At 49.6% G+C, this 18,163-nt stretch overlaps 1 protein-coding gene across 1 annotated transcript in view; it reads left to right on the top strand.

Moving 5' to 3' along the window:
* Window positions 1-18,163, top strand: part of ODAD4 (outer dynein arm docking complex subunit 4) — a 109,684-nt gene that overhangs the window by 54,046 nt on the left and 37,475 nt on the right. Inside the window, exons 8-9 of the mRNA XM_086920493.1 lie at window positions 15,704-15,790; window positions 17,063-17,259. Of these exons, the coding sequence (XP_086776619.1) occupies window positions 15,704-15,790; window positions 17,063-17,259 (284 nt within the window). The remainder of the gene's footprint in view (window positions 1-15,703; window positions 15,791-17,062; window positions 17,260-18,163) is intronic.

The following is an 18,163-nucleotide window of genomic DNA, read 5'->3' as shown; positions in this document are numbered from 1 at the left end:
AATTGCACACATATAATGGCATCTTCATCAATTTCCTTTTAACAAATCAATATAAACAGCAAGGGAAATCAAATAAAAAATTATGATGCAGATGGGCCTATTCATTTCACAATCAATACACCTGATAAAAACCATGATAAAAAGTAGCACACTTTAGGTGTTGATTAATATTGTTAAAACGATAACAACGTTCACTTTCCAAATGAGGTCGCACACTGCTCGTCCCATCAGCGTGTGACCCCGGAGCATGATGGTCGATGTAGTCGGTATCAGCGTGTGCGCTTCTACCCGAGTGTTGAGTCTTCAAGGTGTTCACTTGTGTGCTTGCCATCCCTGGACACGTGTTTCGAGGTCATTACCTCTCATCAGCAGGGATTAGACGGGTGCAAGGGGTTGCTGCTTGGGCTGCCGTAAATATTCATAGGTCCAGATACCTCTTGTGGCACGCAGGTGCGGTGTCTCGAGGTCGTCACCTCCACCAGCTCAAGGGAGCCTGTATAAATAGGCTTTCCAAATGAGGTCGCACACTGCTCGTCCCATCAGCGTGTGACCCCGGAGCATGATGGTCGATGTAGTCGGTATCAGCGGGTGCGCTTCTACCCGAGTGTTGAATCTTCAAGGTGTTCACTGGTGTGCTTGCCATCCCTGGACACGTGTTTCGAGGTCATTACCTCTCATCAGCAGGGATTAGACGGGTGCAAGGGGTTGCTGCTTGGGCTGCCGTAAATATTCATAGGTCCAGATACCTCTTGTGGCACGCAGGTGCGGTGTCTCGAGGTCGTCACCTCCACCAGCTCAAGGGAGCCTGTATAAATAGTCTTTCCAAATGAGGTCGCACACTGCTCATCCCATCAGCATGTGACCCCGGAGCATGATGGTCGATGTAGTCGGTATCAGCGGGTGCGCTTCTACCCGAGTGTTGAGTCTTCAAGGTGTTCACTGGTGTGCTTGCCATCCCTGGACACGTGTTTCGAGGTCATTACCTCTCATCAGCAGGGATTAGACGGGTGCAAGGGGTTGCTGCTTGGGCTGCCGTAAATATTCATAGGTCCAGATACCTCTTGTGGCACGCAGGTGCGGTGTCTCGAGGTCGTCACCTCCACCAGCTCAAGGGAGCCTGTATAAATAGTCTTTCCAAATGAGGTCGGACACTGCTCGTCCCATCAGCGTGTGACCCCGGAGCATGATGGTCGATGTAGTCGGTATCAGCGGGTGCGCTTCTACCCGAGTGTTGAGTCTTCAAGGTGTTCACTGGTGTGCTTACCATCCCTGGACACGTGTTTCGAGATCATTACCTCTCATCAGCAGGGATTAGACGGGTGCAAGGGGTTGCTGCTTGGGCTGCCGTAAATATATATAGGTCCAGATACCTCTGTGGCACGCAGGTGTGGTGTCTCGAGGTCGTCACCTCCACCAGCTCAAGGGAGCCTGTATAAATAGTCTTTCCAAATGAGGTCGCACACTGCTCATCCCATCAGCGTGTGACCCCGGAGCATGATGGTCGATGTAGTCGGTATCAGCGGGTGCGCTTCTACCCGAGTGTTGAGTCTTCAAGGTGTTCACTGGTGTGCTTGCCATCCCTGGACACGTGTTTCGAGGTCATTACCTCTCATCAGCAGGGATTAGACGGGTGCAAGGGGTTGCTGCTTGGGCTGCCGTAAATATTCATAGGTCCAGATACCTCTTGTGGCACGCAGGTGCGGTGTCTCGAGGTCATCACCTCCACCAGCTCAAGGGAGCCTGTATAAATAGTCTTTCCAAATGAGGTCGCACACTGCTCGTCCCATCAGCGTGTGACCCCGGAGCATGATGGTCGATGTAGTCGGTATCAGCGGGTGCGCTTCTACCCAAGTGTTGAGTCTTCAAGGTGTTCACTGGTGTGCTTGCCATCCCTGGACACGTGTTTCGAGGTCATTACCTCTCATCAGCAGGGATTAGACGGGTGCAAGGGGTTGCTGCTTGGGCTCCCGTAAATATTCATAGGTCCAGATACCTCTTGTGGCACGCAGGTGCGGTGTCTCGAGGTCGTCACCTCCACCAGCTCAAGGGAGCCTGTATAAATAGTCTTTCCAAATGAGGTCGCACACTGCTCATCCCATCAGCATGTGACCCCGGAGCATGATGGTCGATGTAGTCGGTATCAGCGGGTGCGCTTCTACCCGAGTGTTGAGTCTTCAAGGTGTTCACTGGTGTGCTTGCCATCCCTGGACACTTGTTTCGAGGTCATTACCGCTCTTCAGCAGGGATTAGACGGGTGCAAGGGGTTGCTGCTTGGGCTGCCGTAAATATTCATAGGTCCAGATACCTCTTGTGGCACGCAGGTGCGGTGTCTCGAGTTCGTCACCTCCACCAGCTCAAGGGAGCCTGTATAAATAGTCTTTCCAAATGAGGTCGCACACTGCTTGTCCCATCAGCGTGTGACCCCGGAGCATGATGGTCGATGTAGTCGGTATCAGCGGGTGCGCTTCTACCCAAGTGTTGAGTCTTCAAGGTGTTCACTGGTGTGCTTGACATCCCTGGACACGTGTTTCGAGGTCATTACCTCTCATCAGCAGGGATTAGACGGGTGCAAGGGGTTGCTGCTTGGGCTGACGTAAATATTCATAGGTCCAGATACCTATGTGGCACGCAGGTGCGGTGTCTCGAGGTCGTCACCTCCACCAGCTCAAGGGAGCCTGTATAAATAGTCTTTCCAAATGAGGTCGCACACTGCTCGTCCCATCAGCGTGTGACCCCGGAGCATGATGGTCGATGTAGTCGGACCATCTTGCCTTCAACACGAGTGGTCGCTCCCCTCGCACCCTCCTCATCCAACTTTTGTGGTATCGTAGCGCTGATCTCTACTTTTGCAATCCCAACCGCTATCGCGCACCTCTGTGCATCATTGTGTATTTATTTTCACACTGTATTCAGCATTATCATAGCGCTTTGTTTATCTGGCTGTGCATTACCTTGTATTGGATTCAGCATTAACATTGCGCTTTGTGTACTCGGCTGCGCAGTACCTGTCATTGTATTACTTTCAGCATAGCGCTTTGTCTCCGCGCTTGAACCCGCTCCCACTGCTATAGTATCTGTAACTATATTTGGCCCTCATAGCGCCCCATTGATCCTTGTTTGTTGTTGTTGCGGCCATCTTGCTTGTTGACCCGAGCCCTCCCTCCACCTCGCTCCCGCCTCCCTGCTGACTCTCCCACGCTCCGCCCCCTCCACTCTCCATTTTAGTCAGATGGTCCCACGCGCAGCGTCCACGCGCTGCGGCCGCGCCGAAGGTGCGCCAAAGGTAAGCCCGTCTACGCCCGTCCACGCCTGGACCGCGCCTAGCGCCAGACCCCCTGGCCCTCGTACCACCCACCCCACCCGCATTACATATGACGCCACCACCCTCTTAGCCCTAAACCCCGGCCGTCTCCCCAACTGCGTCCAAGCCGCTCCTGGACACACCCATGGACCCCTCTCCTGCAACTCCTGCAAGTTCGACGGCACCAAGAACAACTCCTCATCCACGAACACACAACAGATATCTGACTCCAACCACCTAAAATGCATCCTGCTCAACACCCGCTCGGTCCACAGACACGCCATCGACCTCTGGAACCTACTAGACACCATCTCTCCCGACGTCGCCTTCCTAACAGAAACATGGATGAACGCCTCATCAGCCCCAGACATCACCATTGCCATCCCGGAAGGATACAAGATCATCCGTAAGGACCGCACCGACCAAACAGGAGGAGGCATCGCTATCGTTCATAAGAACTCCATCCGCATCTCAACCAGCTCAGACGTCAACCTTGCCAGCGCCGAACACCTTCACTTCCAGATCCACACCGATCCCAAGACCACACTCAGAGGCACCCTCCTCTACCGACCTCCAGGACCCCGTGCACAATTCAGCGACGACATCACTGACTTTATCACCCCACACGCCCTCCCCTCCGAGGAATACATTCTACTGGGAGACCTCAACTTTCACCTGGAAAAGAGCAATGACTGCAACGCCACCACCCTTCTGGACAATCTCGCCAACCTCGGACTCAAACAACTTGTCACTACCCCCACCCACATCGCAGGTCACACACTCGACCCTATGTTCACCTCCAGCAAACATATCTCCTTCAGTCACACCACAACTCTCCATTGGACGGACCACAGCTGCGTTCACTTTATCTACAATAGGACCACAACTCACAACTATCCTCAACCTACTCTGCGAAGAAACTGGAACAAAATCACCATCGACCAGATGGCCTCATCGCTTCTTCAAAACCCCCCTGCCCACTCCTCAAACCCCGACCAAGCAGCCATTAACCTCACCCAATGGCTATCTAACAGCGCCGACATCCTAGCACCGTTGAAAAAACGTCAAATCAAACTAGGCAACAAAAACGCCTCCTGGTTCAACGATGATCTTAAGAAATCGAAGAAACTCTGTCGCTCCCTCGAGAAGGCCTGGAAAAAAGACCCAAACACCAGCACCAGGGACGCCTTCAAAAACGCCACCCGCATACACCACCAACTAATCCGATCTGCCAAGAAAGCCGCATTCAAAGACCGACTAGAAAACAACGCCCACAACAGCAAGGAATTATTCAACATCGTCAAAGAATTTACCAACCCCTCAGCCAACTCCAACGACAACACCCCCTCTCAAGCCCTCTGCAACTCCCTAGCTTCGTTCTTCCACAACAAAATCGCAGACATCCACAACAGCTTCGACAACCGACCCTGAGACCAACCCACCCAATATTCTGCAGGACCTTCACCCCCCTTGAACATCCTTAATGACTGGAACCCAATCTCCACGGAGGACACCATCCACCTGATGAACTCCATCCACTCAGGATTCCCCACAGACCCATGCCCTCACCACATCTTCAACAAAGCAGACTCCATCATAGCTCCACACCTCCGAGACGTCATCAACTGCTCCCTCAACTCCGCCACCTTCCCGGAAAGCTGGAAACACGCCGAACTTAGCGCCCTTCTGAAAAAACCCACAGCTGACCCCACCGAACTCAAAAACTACCGCCCCATCTCGCTCCTTCCATTCCCAGCCAAAGTCATCGAGAAAGCTGTCAACAACCAGCTCGCCGCCTTCCTCGAAACCAACAAATCCCTCGACCCCTCACAGTCCGGCTTCCGAGCCAAACACAGCACGGAGACCGCCCTCATCGCAGCAACAGACGACATTCGAACTCTACTGGACAATGGAGACACAGTCGCCCTCATCCTCCTCGACCTCTCCGCAGCCTTCGACACAGTCTGCCATAGCACCCTTCTACAACGCCTCAGAAACATCGGAATCCAAGGAAAAGCACTGGAATGGATCACCTCGTTCCTCACCGGAAGAACCCAGAGAGTCCGCCTCCCACCATTCAAGTCAGAGGCCACTGAAGTCATCTGCGGCGTACCACAAGGATCCTCACTCAGCCCACCCTCTTCAACGTATACATGAGCCCCCTCGCGGCCATCGCACGCCAACACAACCTCAACATCATCTCCTACGCTGACGACACTCAACTGATCCTCTCACTCACCAAAGACCCTAACACTGCCAAAACCAACCTACATGAAGGAATGAAAGAAGTAGCCGAGTGGATGAAGCACAGCCGTCTGAAACTAAACTCAGACAAAACAGAAGTCCTTATCCTAGGTACCTCCCCCTCCGCTTGGGATGACTCTTGGTGGCCAGAGGCCCTTGGAAAGGCACCCATCCCGACGGACCACGCACGGAACCTGGGCGTCATCCTGGACTCCTCACTCTCTATGAACAGACAGGTCAGCGCCGTCTCATCATCTTGCTTCAACATTCTTCGCATGCTCAAATAAACATTTCGCTGGATCCCCACCGAAACCAGAAAAACGGTCACCCATGCACTGGTTACAAGCCGCCTGGACTACAGAAACACCCTATACGCCGGTACCACCGCAAAACTCCAGAAAAAACTCCAACGCATCCAGAACGCATCAGCCCGACTCATACTAGACATCCCGCGTAAAGACCACATCTCTAGTCACCTGAAAAACCTCCACTGGCTCCCCGTCAATAAGAGGATTACTTTCCGCCTTCTAACCCACGCACACAAAGCACTTTACGAACTTGGACCCGAATGCCTCAACTCACGACTTTCCTTCTACACCCCCCCCCCCCGCCAGCTACGATCCTCCAACCAAGCCCTTGCTACCTCGCATCAACAAAACCACCATGGGAGGTAGATCCTTCTCCTACCTGGCAGCTAATACCTGGAACACACTCCCCTCTCACCTTCGTCTCACTCAGAACCACCTAGCATTCAGAAAGCAACTTACAACTTGGATATTCGACAAGTAATTCCCCACCCTTCCTCAAGCGCCTTGAGACCCTCTGGGTATGTAGCGCGCTATATAAATCTATTGACTTGACTTGACTTGACTTATCAGCGGGTGCGCTTCTACCCGAGTGTTGAGTCTTCAAGGTGTTCACTGGTGTGCTTGACATCCCTGGACACGTGTTTCGAGGTCATTACCTCTCATCAGCAGGGATTAGACGGGTGCAAGGGGTTGCTGCTTGGGCTGCCGTAAATATTCATAGGTCCAGATACCTATGTGGCACGCAGGTGCGGTGTCTCGAGGTCGTCACCTCCACCAGCTCAAGGGAGCCTGTATAAATAGTCTTTCCAAATGAGGTCGCACACTGCTCGTCCCATCAGCGTGTGACCCCGGAGCATGATGGTCGATGTAGTCGGACCATCTTGCCTTCAACACGAGTGGTCGCTCCCCTCGCACCCTCCTTATCCAACTTTTGTGGTATCGTAGCGCTGATCTCTACTTTTGCAATCCCAACCGCTATCGCGCACCTCTGTGCATCATTGTGTATTTATTTTCACACTGTATTCAGCATTATCATAGCGCTTTGTTTATCTGGCTGTGCATTACCTTGTATTGGATTCAGCATTAACATTGCGCTTTGTGTACTCGGCTGCGCAGTACCTGTCATTGTATTACTTTCAGCATAGCGCTTTGTCTCCGCGCTTGAACCCGCTCCCACTGCTATAGTATCTGTAACTATATTTGGCCCTCATAGCGCCCCATTGATCCTTGTTTGTTGTTGTTGCGGCCATCTTGCTTGTTGACCCGAGCCCTCCCTCCACCTCGCTCCCGCCTCCCTGCTGACTCTCCCACGCTCCGCCCCCTCCACTCTCCATTTTAGTCAGATGGTCCCACGCGCAGCGTCCACGCGCTGCGGCCGCGCCGAAGGTGCGCCAAAGGTAAGCCCGTCTACGCCCGTCCACGCCTGGACCGCGCCTAGCGCCAGACCCCCTGGCCCTCGTACCACCCACCCCACCCGCATTACATATGACGCCACCACCCTCTTAGCCCTAAACCCCGGCCGTCTCCCCAACTGCGTCCAAGCCGCTCCTGGACACACCCATGGACCCCTCTCCTGCAACTCCTGCAAGTTCGACGGCACCAAGAACAACTCCTCATCCACGAACACACAACAGATATCTGACTCCAACCACCTAAAATGCATCCTGCTCAACACCCGCTCGGTCCACAGACACGCCATCGACCTCTGGAACCTACTAGACACCATCTCTCCCGACGTCGCCTTCCTAACAGAAACATGGATGAACGCCTCATCAGCCCCAGACATCACCATTGCCATCCCGGAAGGATACAAGATCATCCGTAAGGACCGCACCGACCAAACAGGAGGAGGCATCGCTATCGTTCATAAGAACTCCATCCGCATCTCAACCAGCTCAGACGTCAACCTTGCCAGCGCCGAACACCTTCACTTCCAGATCCACACCGATCCCAAGACCACACTCAGAGGCACCCTCCTCTACCGACCTCCAGGACCCCGTGCACAATTCAGCGACGACATCACTGACTTTATCACCCCACACGCCCTCCCCTCCGAGGAATACATTCTACTGGGAGACCTCAACTTTCACCTGGAAAAGAGCAATGACTGCAACGCCACCACCCTTCTGGACAATCTCGCCAACCTCGGACTCAAACAACTTGTCACTACCCCCACCCACATCGCAGGTCACACACTCGACCCTATGTTCACCTCCAGCAAACATATCTCCTTCAGTCACACCACAACTCTCCATTGGACGGACCACAGCTGCGTTCACTTTATCTACAATAGGACCACAACTCACAACTATCCTCAACCTACTCTGCGAAGAAACTGGAACAAAATCACCATCGACCAGATGGCCTCATCGCTTCTTCAAAACCCCCCTGCCCACTCCTCAAACCCCGACCAAGCAGCCATTAACCTCACCCAATGGCTATCTAACAGCGCCGACATCCTAGCACCGTTGAAAAAACGTCAAATCAAACTAGGCAGCAAAAACGCCTCCTGGTTCAACGATGATCTTAAGAAATCGAAGAAACTCTGTCGCTCCCTCGAGAAGGCCTGGAAAAAAGACCCAAACACCAGCACCAGGGACGCCTTCAAAAACGCCACCCGCATACACCACCAACTAATCCGATCTGCCAAGAAAGCCGCATTCAAAGACCGACTAGATAACAACGCCCACAACAGCAAGGAATTATTCAACATCGTCAAAGAATTTACCAACCCCTCAGCCAACTCCAACGACAACACCCCCTCTCAAGCCCTCTGCAACTCCCTAGCTTCGTTCTTCCACAACAAAATCGCAGACATCCACAACAGCTTCGACAACCGACCCGGAGACCAACCCACCCAATATTCTGCAGGACCTTCACCCCCCTTGAACATCCTTAATGACTGGAACCCAATCTCCACGGAGGACACCATCCACCTGATGAACTCCATCCACTCAGGATTCCCCACAGACCCATGCCCTCACCACATCTTCAACAAAGCAGACTCCATCATAGCTCCACACCTCCGAGACGTCATCAACTGCTCCCTCAACTCCGCCACCTTCCCGGAAAGCTGGAAACACGCCGAACTTAGCGCCCTTCTGAAAAAACCCACAGCTGACCCCACCGAACTCAAAAACTACCGCCCCATCTCGCTCCTTCCATTCCCAGCCAAAGTCATCGAGAAAGCTGTCAACAACCAGCTCGCCGCCTTCCTCGAAACCAACAAATCCCTCGACCCCTCACAGTCCGGCTTCCGAGCCAAACACAGCACGGAGACCGCCCTCATCGCAGCAACAGACGACATTCGAACTCTACTGGACAATGGAGACACAGTCGCCCTCATCCTCCTCGACCTCTCCGCAGCCTTCGACACAGTCTGCCATAGCACCCTTCTACAACGCCTCAGAAACATCGGAATCCAAGGAAAAGCACTGGAATGGATCACCTCGTTCCTCACCGGAAGAACCCAGAGAGTCCGCCTCCCACCATTCAAGTCAGAGGCCACTGAAGTCATCTGCGGCGTACCACAAGGATCCTCACTCAGCCCACCCTCTTCAACGTATACATGAGCCCCCTCGCGGCCATCGCACGCCAACACAACCTCAACATCATCTCCTACGCTGACGACACTCAACTGATCCTCTCACTCACCAAAGACCCTAACACTGCCAAAACCAACCTACATGAAGGAATGAAAGAAGTAGCCGAGTGGATGAAGCACAGCCGTCTGAAACTAAACTCAGACAAAACAGAAGTCCTTATCCTAGGTACCTCCCCCTCCGCTTGGGATGACTCTTGGTGGCCAGAGGCCCTTGGAAAGGCACCCATCCCGACGGACCACGCACGGAACCTGGGCGTCATCCTGGACTCCTCACTCTCTATGAACAGACAGGTCAGCGCCGTCTCATCATCTTGCTTCAACATTCTTCGCATGCTCAAATAAACATTTCGCTGGATCCCCACCGAAACCAGAAAAACGGTCACCCATGCACTGGTTACAAGCCGCCTGGACTACGGAAACACCCTATACGCCGGTACCACCGCAAAACTCCAGAAAAAACTCCAACGCATCCAGAACGCATCAGCCCGACTCATACTAGACATCCCGCGTAAAGACCACATCTCTAGTCACCTGAAAAACCTCCACTGGCTCCCCGTCAATAAGAGGATTACTTTCCGCCTTCTAACCCACGCACACAAAGCACTTTACGAACTTGGACCCGAATGCCTCAACTCACGACTTTCCTTCTACACCCCCCCCCCCGCCAGCTACGATCCTCCAACCAAGCCCTTGCTACCTCGCATCAACAAAACCACCATGGGAGGTAGATCCTTCTCCTACCTGGCAGCTAATACCTGGAACACACTCCCCTCTCACCTTCGTCTCACTCAGAACCACCTAGCATTCAGAAAGCAACTTACAACTTGGATATTCGACAAGTAATTCCCCACCCTTCCTCAAGCGCCTTGAGACCCTCTGGGTATGTAGCGCGCTATATAAATCTATTGACTTGACTTGACTTGACTTATCAGCGGGTGCGCTTCTACCCGAGTGTTGAGTCTTCAAGGTGTTCACTGGTGTGCTTGCCATCCTTGGACACGTGTTTCAAGGTCATTACCTCTCATCAGCAGGGATTAGACGGGTGCAAGGGGTTGCTGCTTGGGCTGCCGTAAATATTCATAGGTCCAGTTACCTCTTGTGGCACGCAGGTGCGGTGTCTCAAGGTCGTCACCTCCACCAGCTCAAGGGAGCCTGTATAAATAGTCTTTCCAAATGAGGTTGCACATTGCTCGTCCCATCAGCGTGTGATCCCGGAGCATGATGGTCGATGTAGTCGGTATCAGCGGGTGCGCTTCTACCCGAGTGTTGAGTCTTCAAGGTGTTCACTGGTGTGCATGCCATCCCTGGACATGTGTTTCGAGGTCATTACCTCTCATCAGCAGGGATTAGACGGGTGCAAGGGGTTGCTGCTTGGGCTGCCGTAAATATTCATAGGTCCAGATACCTCTTGTGGCACGCAGGTGCGGTGTCTTGAGGTCGTCACCTCCACCAGCTCAAGGGAGCCTGTATATATAGTCTTTCCAAATGAGGTCGCACACACTGCTCGTTCCCATCAGCGTGTGACCCCGGAGCATGATGGTCGATGTAGTCGGTATCAGTGGGTGCGCTTCTACCCAAGTGTTGAGTCTTCAAAGTGTTCACTGGCGTGCTTACATCCCTGGACACGTGTTTCGAGGTCATTACCTCTCATCAGCAGGGATTAGACGGGTGCAAGGGGTTGCTGCCTGGGCTGCCGTAAATATTCATAGGTCCAGATACCTCTTGTGGCACGCAGGTGCGGTGTCTCGAGGTCGTCACCTCCACCAGCTCAAGGGAGTCTGTATAAATAGTCTTTCCAAATGAGGTCGCACACTGCTCGTCCCATCAGCGTGTGACCCCGGAGCATGATGGTCGATGTAGTCGGTATCAGCGGGTGCGCTTCTACCCGAGTGCTGAGTCTTCAAGGTGTTCACTGGTGTGCTTGCCATCCCTGGACATGTGTTTCGAGGTCATTACCTCTCATCAGCAGGGATTAGACGGGTGCAAGGGGTTGCTGCTTGGGCTGCCGTGAATATTCATAGGTCCAGATACCTCTTGTGGCACGCAGGTGCGGTGTCTCGAGGTCGTCACCTCCACCAGCTCAAGGGAGCCTGTATAAATAGTCTTTCCAAATGAGGTCGCACACTGCTCGTTTCATCAGCGTGTGACCCTGGAGCATGATGGTCGATGTAGTCGGTATCAGCGGGTGCGCTTCTACCCGAGTGTTGAGTCTTCAAGGTGTTCACTGGTGTGCTTGCCATCCCTGGACACATGTTTCGAGGTCATTACCTTTCATCAGCAGGGATTAGACGGGTGCAAGGGGTTGCTGCTTGGGCTGCCGTAAATATTCATAGGTCAAGATACCTCTTGTGGCACGCAGGTGCGGTGTCTCGAGGTCGTCACCTCCACCAGCTCAAGGGAGCCTGTATAAATAGTCTTTCCAAATGAGGTCGCACACTGCTCGTCCCATCAGCGTGTGACCCTGGAGCATGATGGTCGATGTAGTCGGTATCAGCGGGTGCGCTTCTACCCGAATGTTGAGTCTTCAAGGTGTTCACTGGTGTGCTTACCATCCCTGCACACGTGTTTCTAGGTCATTACCTCTCATCAGCAGGGATTAGACGGGTGCAAGAGGTTGCTGCTTGGGCTGCCGTAAATATTCATAGGTCCAGATACCTCTTTTGGCACGTAGGTTGGGTGTCTCGAGGTCGTCACCTCCACCAGCTCAAGGGAGCCTGTATAAATAGTATTTCCAAATGAGGTCGCACACTGCCGAGCTCTTGGAGACGCACCTGTGCGCCGGAGAGGCGTCAGGGCCTGTGACGGTTACTTGGCGGCCTTCTCATCCACCCCAAACACTGCTCTGCTGACGAGGAAAACTGTCCCGAAACCCGGACCATGTCTCGGGTCCAGAGAACTTGGGGATAATGAGTAACTACTCGCACCAACTGTGGTGAACTACTTTTTACTCGTCCATCTACATGCACTACATGTACCAGAGTGCCAAGGGGCGACCCGGAGGAGAGGCTAGTGGTGTGCGATCCATCTTGGTTGTAGATAACACCGTTCACACCTGTCTAAAGTTCATGGTTAACAGGAGAGGTTGTATATATTTGTGGCATAAATTGCTAAACCTAGTACAAATCATAACAATGTGCAAGGTGTCAGGTATTGACGAATTGTCACAGACACATACTGGCAATCAGATTCTTTTGATAAGCCACAATTAAAGAACATCAAATGGTGGATCAAGTTTAACCTAAAACAGGTCAACAGCCTACGATGGTGACTAAACATAAGCAGGCTCAAGTATGGTTCGATCCCGTCACTGTTTTGACCAGAATAAATGGAGGTATTGAATGTATGGTCAATGCAAAAGCCTCTCGCTCCGCTGCCACCCTGGATGTAAAGGTCGGCTTAACCCAAGCAATGTCAGCTTTAACAATGCAGCCAGGATCATACAAAATGTCTGGTCTCCCTAGTTCTCTCAAGTTACCCAGGATGTACACAGCCATGAAATGTGTAGCATATTGCCCAGACCCATATAATCACGCACTATTAATTTATTAATGTTCAGCTCATCCTTTAACCAGACTGAGACCCATAAGAAAAGGGGAGTAAAAGACGTATGAAATCTGATACATATCCCATACCAAACTCTTCTAGTGCAATCTCAGAGGGTGTACTTTATGGGATATTTAACAGTCCTCTCAAAAATTTCTTTTCCACCACCTGTATGAACACAGTGGACGGGCATCCCCAAATTTCACAGCCAAAACTAGCTACGGGGATACATTTAGCTTTTAGAATATCTAACATTGCCTTTATTGGTTTGCGCCCCAACTGCCTCTGCCCTGCTCCGTCAGCAGGGCAGCCCCGCCCACCCTTCCGCCCTCAAGGAAACCGAACATGATAGTAACTGAAAGTTATCATTTTATGTTTCCTTTCTTCGCACTGCTTGAAAGTAGTGAGGCGACACTCCTCCTGGTCCACAGCGGAGGAGCCGCCACTGATTGCAGGACAAATGTGATTGGCCCAGTTGTGTTTTAGGTCTGGGTTTCACCAGCGCAGTTGTCAAACAAACTATTGTTAACAATATACAGAAGTGGGCTTTGGATCCGCCCAATTCAGCTATTGCTTTCTGCATTCAGCCTCTTTCGGCTTTTTGACTTAAGACATTGTCAGTCATGCGTTGGATCAGCTCAGTGGAGTATTTAGCTCACCCCCAAGGCTATTGGCTGTTTGGTTGAATTCTTCTACCTTCACTAGTTTGTTTGCATTGAACTGCAAGCGGGGCAGCTTTACAGCTATAGCCCTCACTGACCCCTCTTGCTGGGGCTCCCTCCTTTATGTCTCCCACTACTGTGTTCAGTGCTTAATTTTAGCATGTGGTTTCCAGTGCTTAACACTGGCGCTTAATCATCAACACCAGCTCTTATAGCACGCCCTCGACCAATTCTTTTTTGGTAGGCACAGGTGGATTAAGTGATTTGCCCAGAATCCCAGGATGTTGAGCCGGTGCCGAGACTCGAACCTGGTTCCCCAGTTCGAAGTCGGCAGTTCTGGCCATTATGCCACATCCGCCCTCCTCCCCACTTGTTGGGTTTCATGGTTAGTAGTTGGTTCTGTTTTAGGCAGGGCTAACAGGAGAAATGGGCGGGTGCAAGCTGCTTCCTGACGAGGGCTCAGCACTTATTTTCTTGCAAATTAACCACTGATTGTGTTTGTACTGCATGCATTAGCACGTTAAACCCATATCTGCTGTCTTTGACAGTACTTGTCTCTTTTACCCACTGACTGGTGCTTTTGGCTGTGCTGGTGTGCTGTGACCCGCTTGCCTTCTTATGATCTACAAGTGTTCAGAGCACAAGAGACAATGCTTTTTTACTAGCTCATTCTTTGAACGTGCTTGAAGAGTGGCTCCTAATAACCTCCTTTGAATGTTACATAGAAACATAGGGAATATTTTCTCAGTTCCACTACATGGGCGGGTATTTTAAAAAGATCCTCCTGGTTCTTCCTGCATTTGCCTTTTATTCGTTTTGGCTATCGTTGTCTTGGCTGTCTAGTTGTCGTGCAAGATGAGTGTACTTGATGTTGTCTGTGTCTTCCTTGTAACTCCTGGGTATATGTGGCCTAAAATGGTTCTCGCTAGATTATTTTAGGGTCAATGGCCACTAGTTTGTGAATGAAGAAGAACAGAGAAATGGACCTGCACTCACCCCTAGTGCATGTGCTTGCCAGTATTCACTGTGCTGGTGCAGAAACAGTGCAAGAGAATTCTATGCATCATTTGCTCAAAGAGGAACGTTTGCTACATAAAGACTACCAGGAATTGCACGACACAGTGTGTGTTCAGTCTGGAAAATTTCTTTTGAAATAATAACGAGAAGAATTATGGTAATAAAAAAGATATTCACTTTTACCCAATTAATTGGTAATCAAATGATCTGTCTAAATCTATCTTGTCAAGTTGACTGTCTGAACTACCATAACTGTACTATGTAGAATGCAAGAGCTTAATGTGGAGATTTCTTGTACTGTTTGAGGTCCTTTTGAGTGCACTGGCACTAGTGTCTCTAAAACAAATATTTGGGCTTAACAATGGTGTATAGATGTTCACTCGGTGCTGTAATATTACAGTATCTTAGAACGTAAATATGAAGCATGTAAAGTCTTAACTATGGAAAACTTTAGGTTTACATAGCGAACTTGGCAGCAAAAGTGTAAAGTGTCTGTGGGAGTATAATTTAGGCCATCCTTCTGGCTCAAAGTGGATCTTTCAATGATCAGATTTTATGATTTAAATGAAAAGCATTTTGTTGTCCAACGGAAGAGTACATGGTGGTCTACTGCACTTATGTGAAATTATTAACAAGGAAGACTTTAATGCAGTATCAGACTGCTGTAGTCTTCAGGGCCCCAGGAGGATGAGGCATCAGTGGGCATGGAGCATGTGGCGTCACTCTGATAACAATCTGTGGTGAGTGGGGTCTGTCATTTGGGGAACCTCTTGTGCTTCCCCTGTTTGACAACAAAGTATTTATACTTGGTATCTCAAGCTGTGGTGTCTCTTGTAAAAACTATTGGACAGATCTGCCAGCTCTATCTTTCCCCGGTGCAGGACACACCAAGGGTAAGCACAGGCAATCAGGCATTGTCTCAGTTTTCCCACAATGCACAGTTTTCATTTAACAAAATGTTTTCACACCTATTCAACATTTCTGTCTTAGCTTCCGAAACCTAAGCAGGTTTTTTTCCTTCCAGCAATCTACCTGAAGCAAAATCGAGAGCACTTGACAACATTGGACGGGTGTATGCTAGAATTGGAGAATTCCAGAACGCTATTGACGTGTGAGTACGTTCAGCTGCAATATGATCTGTCAAAATGTTTATAACCGAATATACCAGTAAGATATCCTTGTATTATTGATTTGACTTGATTGGTATATTTGTAAAGCGCACGAATGCCCGGGGGCATCTTGGCGCTGTTATTATTGTTGCACCATTAAAGATAATGTGATCGAGGATACTTCTTTATTGTTCATTCATAGTTTTTCAATTCTTCTTTAATATTTGGTAAATCAGATCCAACCACCCAATTCCATCGATTCAAAACCAACTTTACTCATATATTTCAAGTTCTGCTGTACAGACTGCTGTGGAAAGGCATAGAACAGTGGCGGAACAAAGCAGACTACTTAGTGAAATCCGTTACGCTGCAGAGTTGTCACCTCAATTCTAACAAAATGGGTTATTTTCACCTCAGCTTCTTCATGTTATCACGATACATGTTAAGTGTTTTGGTATAATAGTGTACAAAAGTTTACAGTTCTGATAAGAATGTTGGTCATGTCAGGCTTACCCAACACAGACCCATGAGTGTTCTGCTAGCAGCATGCCATCTAATTTAATGTTCGGTCATAATTCAGGTTCCTACTATGTCAAATACCCAAGTTGGATTTTACCAGGATTCCCCCCATTAAACTTATGGCTCAATCAGAGGTGACCAAGAATACTACTTTGTCCGTAAAACAATTTCCAGTTTTTCCAAATGCCCTTCCATTCCGAAAGACCTATTGTGTCTTGTTCCTCACCCACATCACATTGTTTAAAGTAGGCAAAAGATGTTTGTCTGATTCACAAAGTCATTCTTGATCAAGCAGCCATTTAGCTCCTGAGAAAGCAGATGCACAAGATGTTCAGGATAGCCTCATAAGATACATGCGCACACAATCTAAATGGAATAAATGTACACAGTTGTTGGCTATTCAGCCCCAGCCAATGTTGGACAGCACTGCTCTAGTCACCAGCTTCACATACGTGGCCAATATACAAAAGTGACTGTGATTGCTGTAGCCTCTTAAGAACCATGCATTTCTAGAGCAAATCTGCTGTCCACAAAGCAATCTAACCACTACACCTTGGACAGCGGGCCACATTGTTGACACGTCCATAATTGCGCCCAGAGTTCTTTGATTGGTTGACTACAGGCAAAACACAGAAAAGTAGTGAAGGGCAGCAAAACAACAGCAAATTTGAAATGCTTTTTGATGATTGTGCTGCCTTGTGAGATTTGGTTCCAAAGTCAGTAAAATATTGTTATTTTAATATGTTAAATTACAGATGGGAAGAGAAGATTCCAATGGCAAAGTCGAGCCTAGAAAAGACCTGGCTGTTTCATGAGATCGGCCGCTGCTACCTAGAGCTGGCCAATTCTGAGGTAGCTCGCGACTATGGGGAGAAGTCGATGGCTGCTGCGGAGGAGGCAGAGGATGTCGAGTGGCAGCTCAATGCCAGCGTATTGGTTGCACAAGCAGAAGGTACAGCAGTATTTCTTCGTAGATCGATATAAACTTAATTCAACTCCTTTGTAGGATAATTTATAAAATTCCATGTTTAAAACTTAGGAAGTCATTATACTTTTTTGCACACTTAAGTATTTCAATGCATAAAACTTTTTCAGTAAATGAGTTCCATAATTAAACAATTGAATTTTGCGATTTCCGCTTTTCCATTCTGAGAACAAATAGGCAGATTAGTGAATTTGCTTTTTGGTACTCTCAGACTGTCAATGGAGGAACTTGAGCGGCAATAGATTAAAAAAGCTGCATGCATGTTAGGTTAAGATTTGGCGATGCAGTGCGCACGCCGAAATTCGTTTTATTTATTTATATGTTTACTTACCTGTATTTGGCTGTATTCCGTGGTTTACTACCCCCCACCCTGCCCCGGCCCACGTCACCGCCCGGCAGCACTCCCACCACCGACCGCTACTGATAATGTCCACTACCATCTTGGCAGACAGTTTTCCGTCTGTCAAACTTGAAATCCAGCCCTTAGTATTATAGCGTTTAGAGTAGGAGAATGTGGGCTGGGTACACAAGTCTCAACAGTTTCATTGCTATCATTTGTGAATAAATGAGGATGAGAGTATTAAGTAATTCACTGTTAAATATTATGCTTTTGACTTTTCTATATCTAACTGGATATTTGTATGTATTTATTTTTGTATTGGATCTTTCAACCTTTTAATGCCACTTTGTTCGAGGATTTGTTTTTAAACAATTCAATCTGTAAAAAATGTTGGAGTTTAGGAAGTAGGGAAATGGTAGTACTTAGTTTGATGTGCTTAAAACATACAAGAAATGTTTAATGCTGTGTTCGGGAGGCAATTTATACACACTTCTTATTTCGCCATGATCGAAAAACAGATCTGGCAAAGGC

The sequence above is a fragment of the Lissotriton vulgaris genome, chromosome 5 (assembly GCF_964263255.1).
Source record: "Lissotriton vulgaris chromosome 5, aLisVul1.2, whole genome shotgun sequence".
In the NCBI taxonomy this organism is placed as follows: Eukaryota; Metazoa; Chordata; class Amphibia; order Caudata; family Salamandridae; genus Lissotriton; species Lissotriton vulgaris.
Note: the sequence above shows the minus strand (reverse complement) of the source record. Positions and strands in the feature narration are given on the sequence as shown.